Source organism: Babylonia areolata, chromosome 21 (genome assembly GCF_041734735.1).
Source record: "Babylonia areolata isolate BAREFJ2019XMU chromosome 21, ASM4173473v1, whole genome shotgun sequence".
Lineage (NCBI taxonomy): Eukaryota > Metazoa > Mollusca > Gastropoda > Neogastropoda > Buccinidae > Babylonia > Babylonia areolata.
In genome coordinates, this window is record NC_134896.1 from 33,005,668 (window position 1) to 33,027,770 (window position 22,103).

The 22,103-nt window shown below is 44.9% G+C and overlaps 1 protein-coding gene across 7 annotated transcripts in view; it reads left to right on the top strand.

The window, feature by feature from the left end:
* LOC143295940 (uncharacterized) overlaps positions 1-21,859 on the top strand; it is a 186,118-nt gene extending 164,259 nt beyond the window's left edge. For all 7 annotated transcript variants that reach the window (XM_076607637.1, XM_076607640.1, XM_076607641.1 and 4 more), the window contains 14 exons: positions 401-585; positions 1,212-1,303; positions 4,171-6,780; positions 8,595-8,655; positions 9,985-10,087; positions 10,470-10,559; positions 11,189-11,304; positions 11,967-12,042; positions 12,725-12,862; positions 15,476-15,539; positions 16,089-16,288; positions 17,282-17,405; positions 18,063-18,137; positions 18,804-21,859. In XM_076607637.1, the coding sequence (XP_076463752.1) occupies positions 401-585; positions 1,212-1,303; positions 4,171-6,780; positions 8,595-8,655; positions 9,985-10,087; positions 10,470-10,559; positions 11,189-11,304; positions 11,967-12,042; positions 12,725-12,862; positions 15,476-15,539; positions 16,089-16,288; positions 17,282-17,405; positions 18,063-18,137; positions 18,804-18,937 (4,068 nt within the window). In that variant the 3' untranslated portion in view covers positions 18,938-21,859. The remainder of the gene's footprint in view (positions 1-400; positions 586-1,211; positions 1,304-4,170; positions 6,781-8,594; positions 8,656-9,984; positions 10,088-10,469; positions 10,560-11,188; positions 11,305-11,966; positions 12,043-12,724; positions 12,863-15,475; positions 15,540-16,088; positions 16,289-17,281; positions 17,406-18,062; positions 18,138-18,803) is intronic.
* The last annotated feature ends 244 nt before the right edge of the window (positions 21,860-22,103 follow it).

A 22,103-nucleotide genomic window follows, 5' to 3' on the forward strand; every position in this document is an offset into this window, starting at 1 on the left:
TCCTTGTGGGTGTATGTGTTTCTTTGTGGGTGGGGGTGAGTGTGTCTTTGTGGGTGGATGTTTGTTGGTGTGGGTTAGTGTGTGCTGTCTGTGTAGGTGTGTCTAGGTGAGTGGGTGTCTGTGTATGGGATGAGTGGGGGGCAGAGTTAGTTTGTGTGTCTTCAATTTAAAGTCTTTCCTGTTTAACTAGTTTAAGTGATATTGGAATGTTTGTGTATGCATGCATGTGTGTGTTCTCATTTATAGTTTGATTCTCCAAGTGAAATCACACATCAGAAATTTCCCCCTGGTTTTCTTGGCCCACCTTACAGATGTTCTGTTCACTTCCACTGACAGATGTTCGTTTCAATTACACTCACACTAGGCGTTCACAGGTGTTAATTTCTGTTACCTGTGACAGGTGTTCATCATCCGCAAGTCCAGCCAGTCCATGTCGCTGGCACTGTCAGTGCAGAACCGCCAGACGGACCAGGCCAATGTCGACCACTACCTGATCGAGGCGTCCGACTATGGCATGAGGCTGCAGGGCTCGGCACACTTCTTCCACTCCATCCCCAGTCTGATCGCACACTACATTGAGAACCTGTGAGTGGTGGGGGACCATGGCGTTAGAGGGGGGAAAGGGTATGGGTGGGGGGCATGGGGGTGATGCAGGGTGTCACCTGAACCTTCAAAAGATCAGGAGACATCCCAGCTCCCAAGGAAAATTCATTAGGATGTTTTGGAGATCTGTCGGACAAAGTGTCCGGATGTATAGGGAAAGTCAGTTTTTGTTTTGTTTTCTATTTTGGTTGTTTTTGGGGGTGGGTGGGGGGTACACTTTCATTTAGAATTAGGGGGGGGGGGAGAACAACAGCAGCCTAACAAAACAAACATAATAAGTGAATAACAATGTGGATTGTTACTCCACTTAAACAAAACAGAAAACACTTTTTCAAAGTGAGATCTTGTGACTTAAGAGTTTGCTTTGAATCTGAAAAGCAACTCACTTGCACAACCAAGTTAGCTTTGAAACTGAAAAGCACATCATTTGCACAACCAAGTTAGCTTTGAAACTGAAAAGAACCTTATTTGCACAACCAAGTTAGCTTGGAAACTGAAAAGAACCTCATTTGCACAACCAAGTTAGCTTTGTAACTGAAAAGAACCTCATTTGCGCAATCAAGTTGCTCGAGAGTGTTACAGTTGATGTTGCTGTGCTGTGACCTCAGAGACGAGTTGCCGTACCGCCTGACCCTTCCGGCAGCCATCCTGCAGGCAAGGTCCTCCCGGGAACTGGCCTCTCTTGCTATGCTGGGACAAGGTATGGCTGCACCCTGTCATTGTGTCTCTGTGTCTGTGGGTGTGTTGGTGGGTGGGTGAGGCAGTGTTTTTGTGTGGGTGTGGATGGGAGAGTGCGTTCATTGAAGGAGTGTTATTGTGTGGGCGTGGGTGAGTGTTTGATAGTGCTGAAGCTATATTTATTTACATGCACACGTGTTCAGCATGTGTTCCTGTGTCTGCTAAATGTGTGTGTGTATGTGTGTGCATGGGTTTGCAGGTGTGTGTGAGTGGTTGTGTATCATGCATGTGTTGGAAGCGTGTTTATTTTCCATGCACATGTGTTTGAGCATGTGGTTCTGTGTTTGCTTGTGTGCATGTGTGTGTGTGTGTGTGTGTGTGTGAACACACATGTACAAAATTATGCTATGCCAGCTGCTGTCAGTAGTGTGTGAATGGGTGATGATGAGAGATGCAGCTGTTGTTGATGTTTTATGTTTCCTGACACCCACTATACCTGCAGTACAAAAGAGAGTAGGCGACTGTGGTGGGGTGGGGGTGGGGGGTGATGAATCACTGTTTACAGTCAAGCAGGCTGTGCTGAAATGATAAAAAGGCATGTCACGACTGAGGTTATTCATTATCAGCAAGGTCAGACATCACACACACACACACACACACACACACACACACACACACATGCATGCAGGTACACTTTACACTCACACTCACACTCACACACCTGCTTGACATACTGACGTCTGTGTCTGCAGTGTCTCAGTATGACTGTGTTCTCTTGACAAGAAATAGTAGAATGTATATATCTTACCTTCACTGTATCTGATAGGTGGTATGTATCTTTTTCGATGTCAGCATACTATATACTGGTTGTCTTGCAAGTGGGGAAGAAGGGGGATGGGGGGGGAGGGTGTGTGTGTGTGGGAGGGTGGGGGGGGGTTGTGATGAGGGGAAGGAGAAAAGTTGAGACAGGGGTGGGAGCGGGTAAACACTTTCTTCAGTCTGTGCATGTGTGTGTGTGTGTGTAACATTGTGTCTGTGTGTGAGAGAGAGAGAGAGAGAGGGGTAGACAGACTGGGTGTGTTGTATGTGTTAGTTATCATTCTTTCTTTTTATAATGTGAATATTGTGTGTTCCTTTCAGTGTGTTGGAAATGGGAATGTGAGGTAGTGTATGCAAACATGGAAATAGGGAAACATTGAAGTGAGAGAGAGACAGAGAGAATGGTGAAAGAAGTAAGGGAGGTAGAGAGAGAGAGAGGGGGGGATTAATACTTTAGTGAATACCTAACAATATGGGTCACAGACTTGCACAACACAACATGCACGCGCACACATACACACACACACACACACACACACACACACACACACACACAAGGCAAAAAACAAAGGAGACAATTAAGGGTACACAATTCCGCCACACATGCAGAGGGAAAAATAATTAAAAAAACTCAGTAGGGAAGTGCACACAAATTGGGTCATTGGGTTCCCATGTATCATCAAACATACAGTGATGAACACACCGCTTGCAACGTCCTGTCCCCGTCTCCTCCTCACTTCACCCCATTTTGTCACTTGTCATTCCCTCATTTCACCCCATTTTGTCACTTGTCATTCTCTCACTTCACCCCATTTTGTCAGTCAGTGCAACATACTTGTCACTTGTCATTCCCTCATTTCACCCCATTTTGTCAGTCAGTGCAACATACTTGTCACTTGTCATTCCCTCATTTCACCCCATTTTGTCAGTCAGTGCAACATACTTGTCACTTGTCATTCCCTCATTTCACCCCATTTTGTCAGTCAGTGCAACATACTTGTCACTTGTCATTCCCTCGTTTCACCCCATTTTGTCAGTCAGTGCAACATACTTGTCACTTGTCATTCCCTCATTTCACCCCATTTTGTCAGTTAGTGCAACACATTTGTCATTCCTTCATTTCACCCCATTTTGTCAGTGCAACACATTTGTCATTCCCTCATTTCACCCCATTTTGTCAGTTAGTGCAACACACTTGTCATTCCCTCATTTCACCCCATTTTGTCAGTTTTTAGTGCAACACACTTGCCACATGTCGTTCCCTCCTACTTCTGTGTGTGTGTGTGTGTGTGTGAATTTTTATTACTCTGATCAAAGAAGGAGGACTGCTCTATTTGTTGTTGCAGTAATTTTGTCTTGTTTAGCAAACTGTTTTCCAGCAGAACAGATTAGCCCTTTATTGCAATGAAATTTATTTAACTGTCTGAAAAATGAAAGGTGTACCTTTATTATTAAAGAATGGAATTCCAATGTTGCTTTGTTTTTTTTCTAAGTTTTTTCAGTTCATTGACAAAAAGGAATGGTATACAGTGTGAGGGGTTGAATAATTTGAATTGAATTTAAATAACAAATAAATCTCATTCGCTCCCTCTCCCTGTATATAAACATGCATACACATGTGTATCTGTATATATGAAATCCTTAAAATGTCCCAGAAAGCAGACTGGTCACCAACATAGCAGCACAAAAGAACAGAGAAATGAAAGCAAGCGAGCATTTCAATCCAAAATCCCAGAAGGAACAGTGTGAGGATGTCTGGGAGGGAGGGACGTTGTGTATGTGTTTGTGTGTGTGTGTCTGTGTTCTATGAAATGCATTTTGTTTTAATTTTTGTTTACTTGATAACTTTTATCAATTGATTTATCTCTGAAATGTGCTTTTTGATTTTTATATGAACACATTGGATGTTTTTCGTTGACAGAGGCATGTTTATTTTCAACTGGACAATATAAGGTGCTGTGAGCAGCATTGGCGCTTGATATCGCACCATAGAGAAATTATGTATTATTGGTATTATCACAGAAGGAAGGAATCCAAAAGAGCTGCTAACACCACATCTGGCTGTTTCAGATTTCTGGCTGTCGCCGGTGTCCCGAAAACTTCGCCTACCGTCCCCGGCCAGCGGCCCCCTGCACAAGTCATGCAGCGAACCCATTGACATCCGCCAGCCCCTGCAGACACCCGCAGCCACCCAGCACATCCCCAACACCCCGCCTCTCCACACCCTGCCTGCCCACTCTGTCTCCGACTTCTCCGACTTTGTGTCCACCAGGCAGGTGGAGGAGGAGCAGCAGCAGGTGTTCCGGGAGCAGTTCAGTGCCCAGATTGCCTCCCCCCACCCCCGCCACCGCTCTCCACCTGCCCCCACAACCAATCCCCCTCGCACTGTGGTGGCCACCTCCTCCCAGAACAGGACCCAGGTGGGGTTCGGTCCCCACGTGCTGCGCCTGAGGGGGCTCAATGACACCCCCATCTCCACGGACAGCAGCGGGGGTGAGGAGGGGGGCGGGGGTTCCAGCAGCACCCCTCATATACAGTTGGTGGGGGCGTTCCCGGCCCCGTCGTGTGCCATGTCTGATGCTAGCAGCCAGACGGACTTCTCTTCCCTCAAGGAGCACCAGCCCATCGGCAGGCCCAACCTGTACTCCATGACGCCTGTGGAGCTGCTGAACCTGCCGGAGAACACCTACTTCCGCAGCAGTCTCTCTGACAAGATGAGCGACTATGAGGACATCTGGCGCAGCTCTTACTACGACACAGACAGCGTGAAGAATGGCAGCGTCAAGGGTGCGGGGGCCTCGGGATATGAGGTGGGCTCCTGCGTCACCGCGCGGTCGGACTTCTCCAAGTTCTTCGCAGTCAATGGCAACAAGGATGGCATGGAAGAGAGACCCGTTTCCGCGGTGATAACAACGTCTGCCGACACGCCGCCGGTGTTGACATTGTCCGCGGTGCCTCCTCCTCCCCCTGTGTCAGACAAAGTGTGTGTGAACCCCAAGCTGTTGCACCCGGTGGGCCGGCTGACCCGGTTGAAGTCTTCCTCCGAGTCGTCCCTGGCCACACTAGCTAGTCCCGTGTATGCTGAGCCCGCCGACGCTGTGGTGTTCCGAGAGAGACCGGGCCAGACATCACGCAGCAGGGTCCGTCGCCGCTCGGCGCCCTCCGTATCCAGCCAGGCAGCGCCTGACAATGTTGCAAAACAGTCCTCTCATGCTGCCAAACCCTCGACCTTCTTCCCCTTCTCCACCAAAGACCGCGATGACAATACTCAGAGCAGGAAGGCGAGCGCGGCAGCGCAGCCAAAGAAGTTGAGCAGCTCCATGACCAGGGTACGGAGTGGGGGTGGCATGTCACGCAGTCAGAGCATGCGCACCCACCAGGAGGTGGCCAGGCTGGCGCAGAAGAGGCCCGGCTGGCAGGAGCGCTTCAACCGCCTGAAGCTGGGCACCAAGGTGCTGAGCCACAGCGGCTCCCCCTACGCTGCCACCTCCCAGGGGACCAAACCCCAGCTGGACGAGTCCCTCTTCGTGGTGCAGGAGAACCCGGCCATGAGGGGCGGGGTCAGTGTGGGGGGGTCCCCAGACACCACCACCACCACGCCCACCCTGAACAAGTTCCCCGTCTACCAGCGCAGCAGGCCCATCCACGCTGTGAACCGGGGATCAGTGTTCTCCGAGTCCTCCACTGTGCAGGACATCATTTCGTGTGCCATGCCCGAGCTGATGGTGCGCCCCATACAGACGCAGCACCTGACAGTTCATGCCCACAAGCCTCTGTCGGAGTATGACAACTTCAACCCCTACGCTCCGCCCTCAGCCAGCAGTCACGGTACCATCTTCTGCACGCCCTGGGAGGGGGGCGTGGCCGACACCCTGATGAGGTCCACCTCATCCAAAACCCAGCTGCCCCCTGCCATGAACCTGCAGGAGCGGGTACAGAAATGGCAGGAGGCCAACCAGACCTTCCACCAGCATCAGCAGCAACAGCAGCAGCATCACCATCAACAGCAGCCGCCGCTGACCCGAGAACAGGAGTTGCGGCAACAGCAGCTGAAAGTGGGGGTGACGAAACCGCTGCCTTCATCGTCGTTGCCAGCGCAAGTGACGGCGGTTCAGGCAGTGGGTGGAGGTGGTGAGGTTCCAAGAGCCAGCAGCAAGGTGAGTGTCGACACTGGCAGTGTGCTCTCAGTTCAGGGCCACATCGCCGCCAGTCCTCATCAACCCCACCACCACCACCACCCCCACAACACCACTGCCACCACCACCACCCCAGCAACTCAGCCCCGCCCCCAGTCCATGTACTACCCAAGTCAGAGCGCCACCAAACAACAACTGACACGGTCCTTCTCCAACCCCCACCAGCCACAGCAACAACAGCAACTACCCCACCACCACCACCACCACCATCAACAACAACAACTTCACCACCACCTCCTCCTCCAACAACAGCTGCAGCACAGTCGTCCCCACCAGCAGAGGGCAGGACTACGACCAACATTCACAGAGTCGTCCTCCATCACCCCCGACAGTCAGACAGGGGGGCTGAGCTCCAACTGCCCGGACGTCATCAATTGTCACCATGTGGCTGTGGACGTTGTGGGCACAGGGAACAACGCAGGGTCCGATGATGAGGCCTGGGCTCACTCTCTCACCTCCACTCTTCAGCATGGAGGACAGAACGGTAGGGGCATGGATACATGGGTCTTTGTCATTTCTTTTGGAAGAGTGTGTCTTTGTGTGTGTGTGTGTGGACATGGATATTCCTTGTTGTGTCTGTCTTTTTGTGTGGGGTGTGTCTCTGTTTGTGTGTTGAGGGAGGGGTGGGGGGCATGGATAATTCTTGTCACTGCTTCCTTTTTTGGAGGGGTAGTGTCTGCGTTTGTGGGATGTGGGGGGTCTGGGATAGTAATTATCACTTCTGTCCTTTTAGGGAGTGTGTGTACATGTGTCTCTGTGTGTGTGTGTGTGTGTGTGTGTTGTTTGGACATGTATGTGACCAAGCATCATATTGATGATACATTTGGGTGTATTTGGAGGGATTTGAATTTTCATTGTGGCTGTTTCAGATTGGTGTGTGTGTGTTTATGTGTGTAGTTATTTCTTGTTTGCATGCAACTGCACATGTGTTTGTGTGTGCCATCTTAGAGTTGGAGATAAAAGAAGAATGTCCCTTCTTGGAGTCATGGGCTCAGGGTTGGTGATATAATTCAGCACAGCTGAATTTGGAAGATTTTTAGTTTTCTGTCAGTGTACGTGTGCACTGCCACCTGTTAACCCATTTACTGCTGACCCTTGGTGAAATAAGATCACTGGGGCTTGTTGTTTAAAGTGCAGTGACTGCTTTTTGTGTTTTTTTCAATTGTGTCATTGATTTTGAGGAACAAAAGTAATGCAATTCTAAAAGAAAGAAGTCCAGATACATGGTGATGACAGCCATCTTCACATGTAAGTCCAATCTCTGTGTCATGTCCTATAGAATTGGGTTGTTTTTTTTATATCATGAATAAGAAGGTGAAAAGGTGAAAGGAGAACAAAAAAAAAAAAAAAAGTTTCAGAATGTTGATCAGCATTCCTATTTTTTCTAGACTACAAATAAAAATCCAAAACACAAGATATAGAAAGGACTGATCAGTCAACCATCTCCAGTACAAATCTCCAAAGAGTTTAGAACTGATGGAGAGAGGGGTCGTGAATGTCAAATTTTTGTGTTGTCAGATATACTATGTGGTTTATACAGTACACACAGACAGACACAGTTCTGTTTCTGTAAATATTCTTCTAAGAGATTTTAGCATTTTTATTTCTTTTCGGAATGAAGCTATCTATTAAAGAATCCAGGAGAGGTGTTAACTTTGTGAAGCGGATGCAAAGATTGCCTCATGGTAGGAAGATAGTGACTTGAGTTCAAATGATTGGGTCAGAATGCAGCCAGTGGCCTTGGTGGGATAGTTAGTTCTGGAAGTACATCAGCACATAAAAAGATATACTTTTTCTATACTAGCAAGTAGCAGGAGTCCTACATTATTACCTGGTCATTACAGTGAAATGAGACGGCAGGTATGAACTGCTTGAAAATTGCCAACAGTCAACTACATAATGACACACAGGGCACAACCCCCAGTTTTGTTCTGAGAAAAAAGAATCAGAACAAACAGTTGTTTATGTGTCAAAATCATTTGAACAGTTGGCCTTAAAGCTTGTCAGCAACAAAATGAACAATTTCTGCAGGCTTGAACATAGTTCATATAGCATTTGATTTAATTTGGAAATGGCCTTTTGAAGTACTGTTTCATTTATTGCACAGTCTTACAACAAATGTATGCAAGGTTTACAGAAAATGTGGGTCATTGCTTCAGTGTTCTTAATTATTATACCATATAGATGTACGTTGTCTGATGTGAATTTGAATTTTTGTGATCATTGTAGGTTGTTATGTTATGCCAGACATGTGTTTAAGTGTGTGTGTGTGTGTGTGTGTGTGTGTGTGTTCTGCAGTATCTCAACGAAAACGAATTCCTCAGGATCCTGGAAGCAAGATCAGAGATTACATCTTCAAGTAAGTGTGAACATTAGCAGTGTGAAGAGACTTAGGGAAGGGAATGGAGAGAGTGAGAGAACCTGAATTGTCTTGTCTGTTTTGCATTGTGTTCAAAGTGTGTGTGTGTGTTTGTGTGTAAAAATGCAGTCTTCTATGTAGTAATTAAAAACTCTCTCTCTCTCCCCTCTCTCTCTCTCTCTCTCTCTCTCCCCTCCCCTCTCTCTCTCACTCTGAGTGTACCGCCTGTTTACGTGATGTTACTGATAAGCTGTGTAAATGGGATAACTGATGAGCTGTTTAAACTGCCTTGGGCACGAACAGCCAGTGTGTCAATATTGAATAGAGCCACGATAATAGAAAACAAAACAGAACAACAGAAAAATTGCAAAACACAAAATAACGAACATGAAAGCCTGGAGGGCATTTTATTGTATTGGGAGGGAGTTGTATTGTTTTTAATTTTTCAGCAGTACAGATCTGGAGTTATCTGCCTTTTTCAGTCTGTCAGAGTCCCTCTCTCACAGTCTTTAAAACAAATCGTAAAACATTCCTTTTTCAAGCAGTCTGCACGATTAAAACACTCCAGTCCTTATCTGTAATCTATGAATCAATGTTTATTTCTTCTGGGTGTGTGTGTGTGTGAGTGCATGAGTGTGTGTGTGTGTGTGTTTGTGAGTGTGTGTGTGTGTGAGTGTGTATGTGTGTGTGAATGTATGTGTGTGAGTGTGTGTGTTTTGTGTCTAACTGATGTGTTATTGTAAAGCTCTTTGTGGAGTTTGAAAGGGCTGTATGAATGTATTATTGCCATTATTATAATTAACATGGTGGCATGTTGTCTTGTGTCGCATAGACTGTGTACGTATCTTCTTCTTCTTCTTCCTTTTCGTTCGTGGGCTGCAGTTCCCATGTTCGCTCGTATACATAAATGGGCTTTTATGCGTATGACTGTTTTTACCCCCGCTGTGAGGGCAGTCATTTCAGGGGGGTGCATGCCATGTATGTTCTTGTTTCCATAACCTATCGAGCGCTGACATGGATTACAGGATATTCAATATGCGTATTTGATCTTCTGCATGTGTATACTACATGAAGGGGCTTTTGATGCTAGCAGAGTCTGCACATCTGTTGACCTGGAAGATGGGAACAGTTTCCACCCTCACTGTGACTAGGATTCAAAACCATGACCCTCAGACTTAAAAGTCCAATTACTTTAACCACTCGGCTGTTGTGCCTGTCAGCTGTGCGTGTATGTGTTCCTCTTGGCTTTGTGTTGGACTGATGCGTTATTGAACAGTTTGAATGTGTGTATAACTATGAGTGTACTATTGTCATTGTTGTGTTTTACAGGCTGTCTCAGGACCGCAGCACGACGTTCGGCAGCACGATAGAGAACTTCATCCAGTGTACGGTGGAGAGTCAGGAGAGAACGCCTCACCACGTCATGAGGAATGTGAGTGAGGAAATGTCACCTTGAAGGCAGCAATGAGGAAATAGAGGGGTGCACGGGATTAGTGGCTTGTGTTGGCTGGGAGAGAGCGTTCGTGGATTTGTGTGACTGTGTGTGTGTGGCAGTGTATGTGTGTGTGTTTGTGTGTCTGACAGTGTATGTGTATGTGTGTGTGGCAGTGTGTGAGTGTGAATGTATCTCTTAAATCATATTTAGACTGAATTCACTAACACACACACACACAGACACACACACACACAGACACACACACACACACACAGACACACCAACCACATACACTCTCATTCCACTGATTGCATGATGATAAAATATTACAAAACAGCAGGAGAAGCCTTTACAGTCAGTCACTGTTTTTCCCCTGCAGGTTCGACAGTTCATGTCCGGCATCAAGAACTATCTAGTCAAACATGGGGAGGGGCAGCTTGAGGATCTCATTGAAACAGAACGCAACAAGGTACCTGGAATATCAGCCTCCCTGCACTCACTTCTTTCAAGTCTGGCCTTCTGAGTCCTGCCTCTTTCCTGAATAACTCCACCATACCCTCCTCCTTTCCCATCCATAGTTTTGTTTCCACACAAGATTTAGTGCTGTATGAATGCATTTATTATTAGATACATATCAAATACATGTATTCTTATTATTGTTAAATCCATTGAATCAAGGCTTCCAGAGTGAATGCCTTGTATCTTGTATCTCTGCCATGTGGCGGTAAACACATGTGACATCAGGTCTAGAAACAAGTCTGGACATCCTGCAGATGTCCAGCACCATGACAGAACAATGTGTTCATACACTATTGATTTTTTTTGTTTGTTTGTTTCCTTGAAATTTCTCTCTCATTGTAGTGAATGCATACATGAATCATATAGATTTAACTTGCACCTGAACTGCAGCTTTTTGTGTGTGTGACACACAGTATAGATATTGGTGTTTTGAGAAAGCAGCAAGATTGTATGTTACAGTTACAACACACAAATATACTGATGGTAATGTTTGTTGTATATATCAGCACATACATATTGTACATCAAAATTACTAGAAACAAACATACTGATAGTAACATCTCTTGTGTCTGTTGGCAGTTGGGATCGAATGAGATCCTGAACATCGACGCCCTGATTGAGACCACCCTGCACATGTGTGTGCTAAGGCCACTGAAACATCACATCTACCGCCTCTTTGTGGAGTTTCATGGCAGGTAATTATGTCGTCTGTCCTCTCAGGTGGTACCCTCCCACCCCCCCCTTCAAGTGTACACATCTGCAGGTCACAGATTGCTTGGTTGGAGAATATGGTTTTGCTTGTTTGTGTGTTCAGCATGTTTGATAATGTTCCACCCTCCCATCTACCCAGTTTCACCCAACACACCATACAGCTACCCTCTCCTACCTTACTTTATTTTTGATGATAACATTCAAATGTGAAAAAAGGTTAAATTGATGCTGGGACAAAGTTAGCAGCATGTTTGATGGGACATGAAACTAAAAACTTCCTCAGTGTTTAACAGCTGATATAGTTTGGTATAACCTTGGTCATGACTCACAAAGTTTACTGTTGTTTCATTGCATTGTCCTCTCATTCTCTCTCTCTGTCATTCATTATCTGTCTCTGTCGTTCTCTCTCTGTGTGGCTTTGTGTCTCTCTCTTCCCATCTCTCTCGCTCCCTCTCTCTCTCCCTCCGTCTGTCTGTCTCTCTCTGTATTTCCATTGAGAATTTGTTGTTCATCTTATCTTTTTGCATTTTCACTTTTGAAATGAGTTCAGATAATCAGATTATCAGGTAATGTGGAACGTAAAATGGTGTATTCGGTTGAGTGCATGTGGAGAAGGAAGTTGACTTCTGTGTCATGTGTGTGACAGGAACAACAGTCTGGAGCTGATGTCCAGAAACATCAAGTATGCACGCACAAAAACAGCAGAGGAAATTGGCATAAAGGTTAGTGGGTACTTTGTGTGTGTGTGTGTGTGTGTATGTGTGTTCAAATGTCTTGTATGTGCATGTGTGTGTTCAAACTTCTGTTACACAAGGTCTCTGAGTGTATATTATGGGTGTATTCAAACTTCTGTTTGTGTTTATGTAAACTCTGTGTGTGTGTGCTTGTGTGTTTCTTTTTAATGTGCAAAATTGCAAAGCTCTGTGTGTGTGTGTGTGTGTGTGTGTGTGTGTGTGTGTGTGTGTGTATTTGTGTCCCTATGTTGATGCCAACAAACAACTGATCCAAGTTGTGTATGTGTCCCTATATTCATGATGATGATGATATGGATACTTATATAGCGCCTATCCTCGGTTGGAGACCAAGCTCAAAGCACTTTACAAACACGGGGTCATTTGCACAACAGGCTGCCTACCTGGGTAGAGCTGACTGATGGCTGCCATTAAGCACTCATTATTCCTGTTTTATTCAATTATATTTTAGGCATGCACATATGCACAGTCAGACAGACACGTAACATTTTACATGTATGACCTTTTTGTGTACTTTCCCCGCCATGGAGGCAGCCAAGAACTGATCCAAGCCGTGTGTGTGTGCGTGTGTGTGTGTGTGTGTGTGTGTGTGTTTCCCTGTATTCATGCCAACAAACAAGAAGTGATCCAAGTGATGTGTGTGTGCTGACAGCCGGGCTTGATCCCCCCCCAGTCAGGGGACATGGAGCGCATCAAGCACTACCTGGACAAGATGCAGCGGGCATACTCTCCCCTGAAGAAGCTGGAGAACCTGCTCAGTGCTACCTCTGCCATCTACGCCTGTGTCAAGGTGGGTGGGGGATTGCACGGCAACTAGAGATACTGTACCACCTTTTTTTTTTATGTTAAATTTTATTGTATTTTAAAAATTTTTATTGGTTTATTTGTTTAATTCTTGTTTCATTATCTATATTAATGATGATAATAAGTTTATTTATATAGTGCCTAATCAAATAAATTTGCTCTAATCATTTTACAATTACAATAATTCTGGCATTGGGATGTGTGTTGTGTTTTGTACAAGAACAAAGAGGAAGAAGACATGCGTTGGGTTCAGTACCTTGATTGCTGTCAGTCAGAGCTGGTTTTTTTGTGTGTTTTTTTTTATCTCTACCTTGATTGCTGTCAATGGAAGGACTACATGCTGTTTTTTTTCTGTGCCATGATTGCTGTCAGGGGAAGCAGTTCACGCTTTTTTTTTTCTGTGCCATGATTGCTGTCAGGGGAAGCAGTTCACGCTGTTTTTTTTCTGTGCCATGATGTTTTTTTTCTGTGCCATGATTGCTGTCAGGGGAAGCAGTTCACGCTGTTTTTTTTCTGTGCCATGATGTTTTTTTTCTGTGCCATGATTGCTGTCAGGGGAAGCAGTTCACACTGTTTTTTTTCTGTGCCATGATTGCTGTCAGGGGAAGCAGTTCACGCTGTTATTTTTCTGTGCCATGATTGCTGTCAGGGGAAGCAGTTTATGCTGTTTTTTTTTCTGTGCCATGGTTGCTGTCAATGGAAGCAGTACATGCTGGGTTTTTTTCTGTGCCATGGTTGCTGTCAATGGAAGCAGTACATGCTGGGGTTTTTTCTGTGCCATGGTTGCTGTCAATGGAAGCAGTAGATGCTGGGTTTTTTTCTGTGCCATGGTTGCTGTCAGGGGAAGCAGTTCACGCTGTTATTTTTCTGTGCCATGGTTGCTGTCAATGGAAGCAGTTCACACTGTTATTTTTCTGTGCCATGGTTGCTGTCAGGGGAAGCAGTTCACGCTGTTATTTTTCTGTGCCATGGTTGCTGTCAATGGAAGCAGTTCACGCTGTTATTTTTCTGTGCCATGATTGCTGTCAATGGAAGCAGTTCACGCTGTTATTTTTCTGTGCCATGATTGCTGTCAGGGGAAGCAGTTCACGCTGTTATTTTTCTGTGCCATGATTGCTGTCTGGGGAAGCAGTTTATGCTGTCTTTTTTCTGCGCCATGGTTGCTGTCAATGGAAGCAGTACATGCTGGGTTTTTTTCTGTGCCATGATTGCTGTCAATGGAAGCAGTAGATGCTGGGTTTTTTTCTGTGCCATGGTTGCTGTCAATGGAAGCAGTAGATGCTGGGGTTTTTTCTGTGCCATGGTTGCTGTCAGGGGAAGCAGTTCACGCTGTTATTTTTCTGTGCCATGGTTGCTGTCAATGGAAGCAGTTCACGCTGTTATTTTTCTGTGCCATGGTTGCTGTCAATGGAAGCAGTTCACGCTGTTATTTTTCTGTGCCATGGTTGCTGTCAATGGAAGCAGTTCACGCTGTTATTTTTCTGTGCCATGGTTGCTGTCAGGGGAAGCAGTTCACGCTGTTATTTTTCTGTGCCATGGTTCCTGTCAGGGGAAGCAGTTCACGCTGTTATTTTTCTGTGCCATGGTTGCTGTCAGTGGAAGCAGTTCACGCTGTTATTTTTCTGTGCCATGGTTGCTGTCAATGGAAGCAGTAGATGCTGGGTTTTTTTCTGTGCCATGGTTGCTGTCAGGGGAAGCAGTACACGCTGTTATTTTTCTGTGCCATGGTTGCTGTCAATGGAAGCAGTAGATGCTGGGTTTTTTTCTGTGCCATGGTTGCTGTCAGGGGAAGCAGTTCACACTGTTATTTTTCTGTGCCATGGTTGCTGTCAGGGGAAGCAGTTCACACTGTTATTTTTCTGTGCCATGGTTGCTGTCAGGGGAAGCAGTTCACACTGTTATTTTTCTGTGCCATGGTTGCTGTCAGGGGAAGCAGTTCACACTGTTATTTTTCTGTGCCATGGTTGCTGTCAGGGGAAGCAGTTCACGCTGTTATTTTTCTGTGCCATGGTTGCTGTCAATGGAAGCAGTACATGCTGGGGGTTTTTCTGTGCCATGGTTGCTGTCAATGGAAGCAGTTCACGCTGTTATTTTTCTGTGCCATGGTTGCTGTCAGTGGAAGCAGTACACACTGTTATTTTTCTGTGCCATGGTTGCTGTCATTCTGTGCCATGGTTGCTGTCAATGGAAGCAGTACACACTGTTATTTTTCTGTGCCATGGTTGCTGTCAATGGAAGCAGTACACACTGTTATTTTTCTGTGCCATGGTTGCTGTCAGTGGAAGCAGTACACACTGTTATTTTTCTGTGCCATGGTTGCTGTCAATGGAAGCAGTACACACTGTTATTTTTCTGTGCCATGGTTGCTGTCAATGGAAGCAGTACACACTGTTATTTTTCTGTGCCATGGTTGCTGTCAGTGGAAGCAGTACACACTGTTATTTTTCTGTGCCATGGTTGCTGTCAATGGAAGCAGTTCACGCTGTTATTTTTCTGTGCCATGGTTCCTGTCAATGGAAGCAGTACACGCTGTTATTTTTCTGTGCCATGGTTGCTGTCAGTGGAAGCAGTACACACTGTTTTGTTGTGTTGGTTCCAGGTGCAGGGGAAGCAACAAAAGCATCATGTGCCCAGTCGTGGACCTGCCTCCCTTGGGGCTGATGGTGAGACAGGTTCTTCTCTTTCTACATTGGGTCTCTGGCTTTGTGTCTGTTTCTCTCTTTATCTCTCTCTTGCTGTCTGTCTGTCTGTCTGTCTGTCTAGCTCTCTGTCTGTCTGTCTGTCTGTCTCTCAATTTTTTTCTGTCTGATCATCATTCTTTACTTTCTTTTGTTTGTTTTTTTACTATTCAGATCAGTTCACTTACTTGATTGTGTTTTTTATTTGTAATTTCTTTTCATATAAAAAAAAAACATGTGATGAAGACATAAGAAGCATATAGGGTAGGGGGTAAGGGGGTGTTGAGGGAGTGGCAAATACATAGATGTATTGGGAAAGATTTTTTTTTTCTAAACGAAGATAATCTGAGCATTCATATACAAGTGATATGTTTTGTATCATGTTTGTTTTTTTTCTGTTTGTAAACGCTTAGGGCTTATTTTCAAGATAAGGCAAAAATGCTCATAACAGTAATAAATATAATGATCAAAAGAATGATGGGAAAAAAAATTAGATAATGATGACATTGCTCTGACTGACTGTGCGTTGTGCAGACTTCCTGCCCCTGCTGATCTACGTGCTGGTTCACTGCGGCCTGGTGTCTGCAGAGATTGAGGCGGACTACATGTGGGGGCTGCTGCACCCCTCTGTGCTGACTGGGGAGGGGGGGTACTACCTCACCACCCTCAGCAGTGCCGTCCTCATCCTCAAGAACTTCCAGGAGGCTCACGAGAGCAAGACCGCTTCCCTGGAGGTGAGCACAATATGTGTGTCTGCCTTTGATTTGAAGCTTTTTTTTTTTTTTTTTTTTTTCACCATGTTATTGTGTATTTTTTCTCTGTGTGTCTGTTAATCAACCCTGCCCACCCTGCTTCTCACCGTCCCATGCTTCCACACACACACACACACACACACACAACTTCATGTGATTTTCTGTGGTTGGAATTTTCCCCTCCACCTGTTGCTTTGGCATTCTCTGTGTGCTGGTCATCTGGCATGTTTTGTCGTGAGTTCATATAGCATTAGGGAGAAGTTAGATAATTCTTTATATCAAGGGTATTCTTTTGTCTTCTTTTTCATCTACACACGATTTCTTTGGGTAAGCTATGTCAGCAAATGATAATTGTTTGGATTGAGAATTTGAAGGGAAGGAAAAAGGTGAGTACAAAGAAAAAGCTTTAGAAATAGGAATTGTAGAAGAGTGGGGGAAAGGGTAGTGGAGGCTGAGTAACTGAAATCTGGAAGTAAAGTTACAGACATTTTTTTATTTCACAAGCTGATGCACAGCAACTTAACAATGGCCTTATGCCTGTGTTGTATTGAGGGCAGAAGGAAATCAAGTTAACTCCTTCTACCCCACAGCTACATGCCTGCTACAACTCCCCTCAACCAGCACTACATGAGACCACTGCAGTAAAAAGTAGTGTTGTCCACTAAAACAGCAAAAATTGATGGATATTTGTTGATTTAATCGGTCAAACAAAGCTTCGTTTTCAAGCTACGAGAATTCATAAACGGCTCAATTTAGAATGCCAGCTGTACCAAGCAACAATAAACAATATCACAATAGTGAATTGGTACGAATATACCGTTACCAAGTTCAAAGGGGAGGTAATCATGGTAGGAGTTAACTGGTACCTGGAGTGGAATGAGTTAAAACTGATGTCTGTGCTGTAGTAAAAGACAAGAGCTAAGGAAAGTGAGGAAACACAGTACTGTGACAGCTTTCTCTTTGCGGTGTACTCAGGGTCACCTGCCCACCCTGGGTGAGGTGCAGGGCTTCCTGAAGATCGCCTTCCCCGATGAGCTGCGTGACACCATCCTGTGGAAGACGCTGCCCGTCCGCCCCAATATGACCACCAAGGATGTGTGTAAGTGGCCCCTCCCCCTCTGGATCAACGCTTTGTCCTTTGTGTGCCTCCTGTCCTTCGTGTGCCACCTGTCCTTTGTGTGCCACCTGTCCTTCGTGTGCCATTTGTCCTTTGAGCGTTTCGTTGTTTGCATATTTTCTCCTTGTCCTTTGAGTGATTTGTCCATGCCCTTTCAGTGTTGTTTGCACATTTTGCCCTTTGTCCTTTGAGTGATTTGTCCTTGTGCCCTTGTCCTTTGAGTGTTTTGTTGTTTGCACATTTTGCCCTTTGTCCTTTGAGTGATTTGTCCTTGTGCCCTTGTCCTTTGAGTGTTTTGTTGTTTGCACATTTTGCCCTTTGTCCTTTGAGTGATTTGTCCTTGTGCCCTTGTCCTTTGAGTGTTTTGTTGTTTGCACATTTTGCCCTTTGTCCTTTGAGTGATTTGTCCTTGTGCCCTTGTCCTTTGAGTGTTTTGTTGTTTGCACATTTTGCCCTTTGTGTGTTTCATCTTTTGAGTGTTTTGCATTTTTGTGTGTATACATAACATTGATGTAATGTGTTATTTTTTTTTTTTTTAAACATATTTTTTGTAAAGCACCCAGAGCAGATGTCTGGATAGTGTGCTATATAAGTATTCGTCATCATAATAATTATTGTGATGTTGGTGACTGTTGACAGGCGCCATGATTGCCCACAAATTCAAGATCACCAACCCCCAGGACTACGGACTCATCCTGCTTTGCAACGGAGAAGGTGAGCGTCATGACCTCAGGTCGCCTCTCCGAGTCCTAACGTGTTCTCAGGGTCAGGTAGTCAGAGATAAGAGTGGGGAGAGTTTTCCAGACCATAGCTCTTTTCGCTGCATCACTTCATAGTTTCAGACTGTTCTGAAAGAAACACTGTGCAACAGTTGTTGTGGTCCAGTTCTGAACACATTTTGTTTCCCATGTTTTCACTGTTTGTGCTGTATGAACGCATCCTTTATCCCTTGTTTTGCTGTTGGTATTATCTGAACACGTTTTGTATCCCTTATATCTGTTTTACTGTTATGTGTTATCTAAACATCTCATCACTTTTTTTTTTTAACTGTCTGAGCGATCTTAACACATTTTTTGTCTCTTTTTTTACTGTTTGAGTTGTCCAAACACATTTTGTAATCCTTTTTAACTGTTTGAGTTGTTTAAACACATTTATGATCCCTTTTTTTAAATTTTTTTTTTTTACTGTTTCAATTGTCTAAACTTATCCCTTTTTAACTGTTTGAGTTATCAGAATACATTTTGTGTATCATTTTGTTTCTTTACTGTTTGTTTTATCTAACCACATGTGACCACCCTACAAAGCCATGATCAGTTGTTATCTGTGTGTGTATGTGTTGTCAGAGAGTCATCTGTTATTTCTGCGTGTGTGTGTTGTCAGAGAGCCAACTGCAGGACCAGCAGTGCCCCCAGATCCTGAAGAAGGACAATCTGGCCGCAGGAAGGGAGACGTTCTTCGCCTACAAGAGACTGGGCGCCAACATCGCCTGGCCCAGCAGCATCAAACACACCTGACGAGCTGCACCTGATTACAAGTCATGATTTACACACCTGACACACACAACACACCACAACACCTGCTGGCAAGTCATGATTTACACACCTGACACACAACACACCACAACACCTGGTGACGAGTCATGATTTACACACCTGACACAACACACCACAACACCTGGTGACAAGTCATGATTTACACACCTGACACACAACACACCACAACACCTGGTGACAAGTCATGATTTACACACCTGACACACAACACATCACAACACCTGGTGACAAGTCATGATCTACACACCTGACACAACACACCACAACACCTGGTGACGAGTCATGATTTACACACCTGACACACAACACACCACAACCCCTGCTGATGAGTCTTCATTTACACACCTGACTCAACACTCCACAACACCTGCTGGCAAGTCTTGATTTACACACCTGACACACAACACACCACAACACCTGGTGATGAGTCATGATTTACACACCACCACAACACCTGGTGACGAGTCATGATTTACACACCTGACACACAACACACCACAACACCAGCTGATGAGTCATGATCTACACAACTGACACACGACACACCACAACACCTGCTGACGAGTCTTCATTTACACACCTGACACACAACACACCACTTGGCAGCAGACGGGGCATCATTTTACAACTGTGGAAGCTGTGTTCTGCATTCAAGACATGACTGGCTGGCCGTTGCTGACTTTGACTGGGTCATCACTGAGTTGAAAGTCTGCAAAACGGTGGAATGAGAATCTGGTGGCTGTGTTGTTGCAGAGACTTGCACACACACACACAGACACAGACACACACACACACACACACACATATGATTGGCAGCCATTTCTTCACAATCCCTCCCCCTAATATTGTAAACCCACAAGAGAGTTGCTTGTGAATCTCATTTAGTGAACAAGGGTAAAGAGTTCAGATAAACACTGTGTGAAGATCAAAGAAGGCTAAATTAATGACAGCAAAGTACTTGAGGAGTTTAAGGGGGGAGGGGGGGGGTTCTTCACACCCAGTTTGCTCTGAAGAGAAAAGAACAGTCCATACTTTCCTGTCTGTCCCTATATTTTGATTCTTTATTTGATTATTAGCAAAAGATAAAGAAAATGCTGATATTTTGCCGTGTCTGAATTTTGCAGTTTCACTCAAAGTGGGAGGGGGGGAGGAGGGGTTGGGGTATGATTTCATGATTGCTGGTCATCATTTTCATGTCACTAAATCACAGCATTTGAGAGTCAGTCAGAAAACTCACTATGCAGTTCCATGTCCACACTATTATGGACTGATGTACCCTGATGAAATTAGATCAGTGCAGCATGAATTCAAAGTGCAGTTACTACTGTTTGTGTAGGTTTTAGTTTTCGTGATTGATTTTGCTGTACACAAGCAATGCAGTCCCAAGAGGAAGAAGTCCAAACAAAGAATGATGACTGATATCCTGACCTGTCAGCTCAGTGTTATCACAGTGAGGTGACAACCCTTCACTGATGACCATACTCATCGGCAGCAGTGAAGGAGACACCCCATTGCCTGCACAGTGTTTAGGACACATCAGTCTTGGTGTGCTGTCTGCAGACAGCTTCCACTGGGATCAGGGGTTTAGACAGTGGTTGTGTTGACATCACAGGGAAACCATCCTGTGTGGAGCAGACACTGTGCGTTGATACCAGCAGAAAACCATTGTTTGTGGAGCAGACACTGTGCATTGATAAAAGCTGAAAACCACTGTGTGTGTTGATACCAGCAGAAAACCATCGTTTGTGGAGCAGAGATTGAGCTAGACAAGAGAAACTGTACCATGCCTTTCTGTGGCTTTTTTGGGTTGGGGGTGAAAAGTTGTGTGGATGTCGGCATTGTTGATGCATGCTTATTGTGTACTCTGCTCTCCCATGTCTCTGCCTCTGTCCCTCATACCCCCTCTTCCTCTTTCTCTTTGTTAACGATGGTGACAGATGCTGTCAGCGTGGCCCCTATCTAGAAGTTGGCTGGTCATATTGACTACCATTCCCCCTACCCCCTCCTCTCCCTTAGTCCTTGAGGCAAGTAGCATAGTAATTCATCAGCTTTTATGACAAGTCTTATTCATTGCCATGACTGTTGCATGTGATAATGTTTGTTGTTAGCACTGTTTCTTTCGCACTGTTTGTGTTGGTGTGGTATGTATGAAAAAGCTTAATTAAAATGTCGTCTCCTGATTTTCTCTTGATATGGAAAGTTTGAACTGGATATTTTGTGGAATGGATTATTAGAATGGAGAGAATGTAAATGAATAGGTGCACATCCGTGTTCACATTTTGGGAAGGAATGCGTTTTTGACATGAAAAATGATTTTCAAAACCCAATGTTTTTACAAAGCTGATTGTTAAAAAGGAATGTTGGGGCAGCTGCCACTTTATTCGCCAACCACCTTTTATTTGGCTTGAAAGTTTTAATGTCCAGTACCAGATGGAAAGCCCCCAGTTTGAAGAATAAAACAGGGCAGGCGTGGGGGACTTTGAACAGCAATAGCAACATTGTGGAATGGAAGAAGGAGGGGAGAATCTGTGTTGACAACATTTTTTATATAGAACTGCTAGTTAATGATTGTATAGATTATTAGAATGTTGGAGAAAGCTGGTTCATGGCATCCTCTCCAGATGAAACAAATGATTTGTGAGGATTGGGGGACATGACAAAGAAACAATAATTTAAAGGTCAGTTCAACAAGACAGTGAATACCCAGGTTAGAGAAGGAATATGCATTCTGAAGAGTTTCTGTGACATACTGAATATGGTTTAGAGATATTGAAAAGATTCATCTCTCTTCACCCACTCCTCAATTCATTACGTCAGATCTCCTCCTCACACACTCACCCTGTTCCCCACCTTGGTGCCTGCTTTTTTAATGTTATAAACAAATGTGAATGGAGGCCTCTGTGAATGTGCTGATATGGCCGAATGTGCATGGATAAGAAGCGAGCACTGGTGACGTTTTGCTGTGATGACTTGTAGATAGCTCTGTACCCTTGGAATGTTCTGGCGGAGTTTCTGTCAGCGGCTTTGTTTGCTGTGGATGCGTGCAGCGTTGAACATAATTATTGTAACATTGTGATAGGTACGCATGCTCATAATGGCATGCAGACATCCGCTGTGTACTTACAGA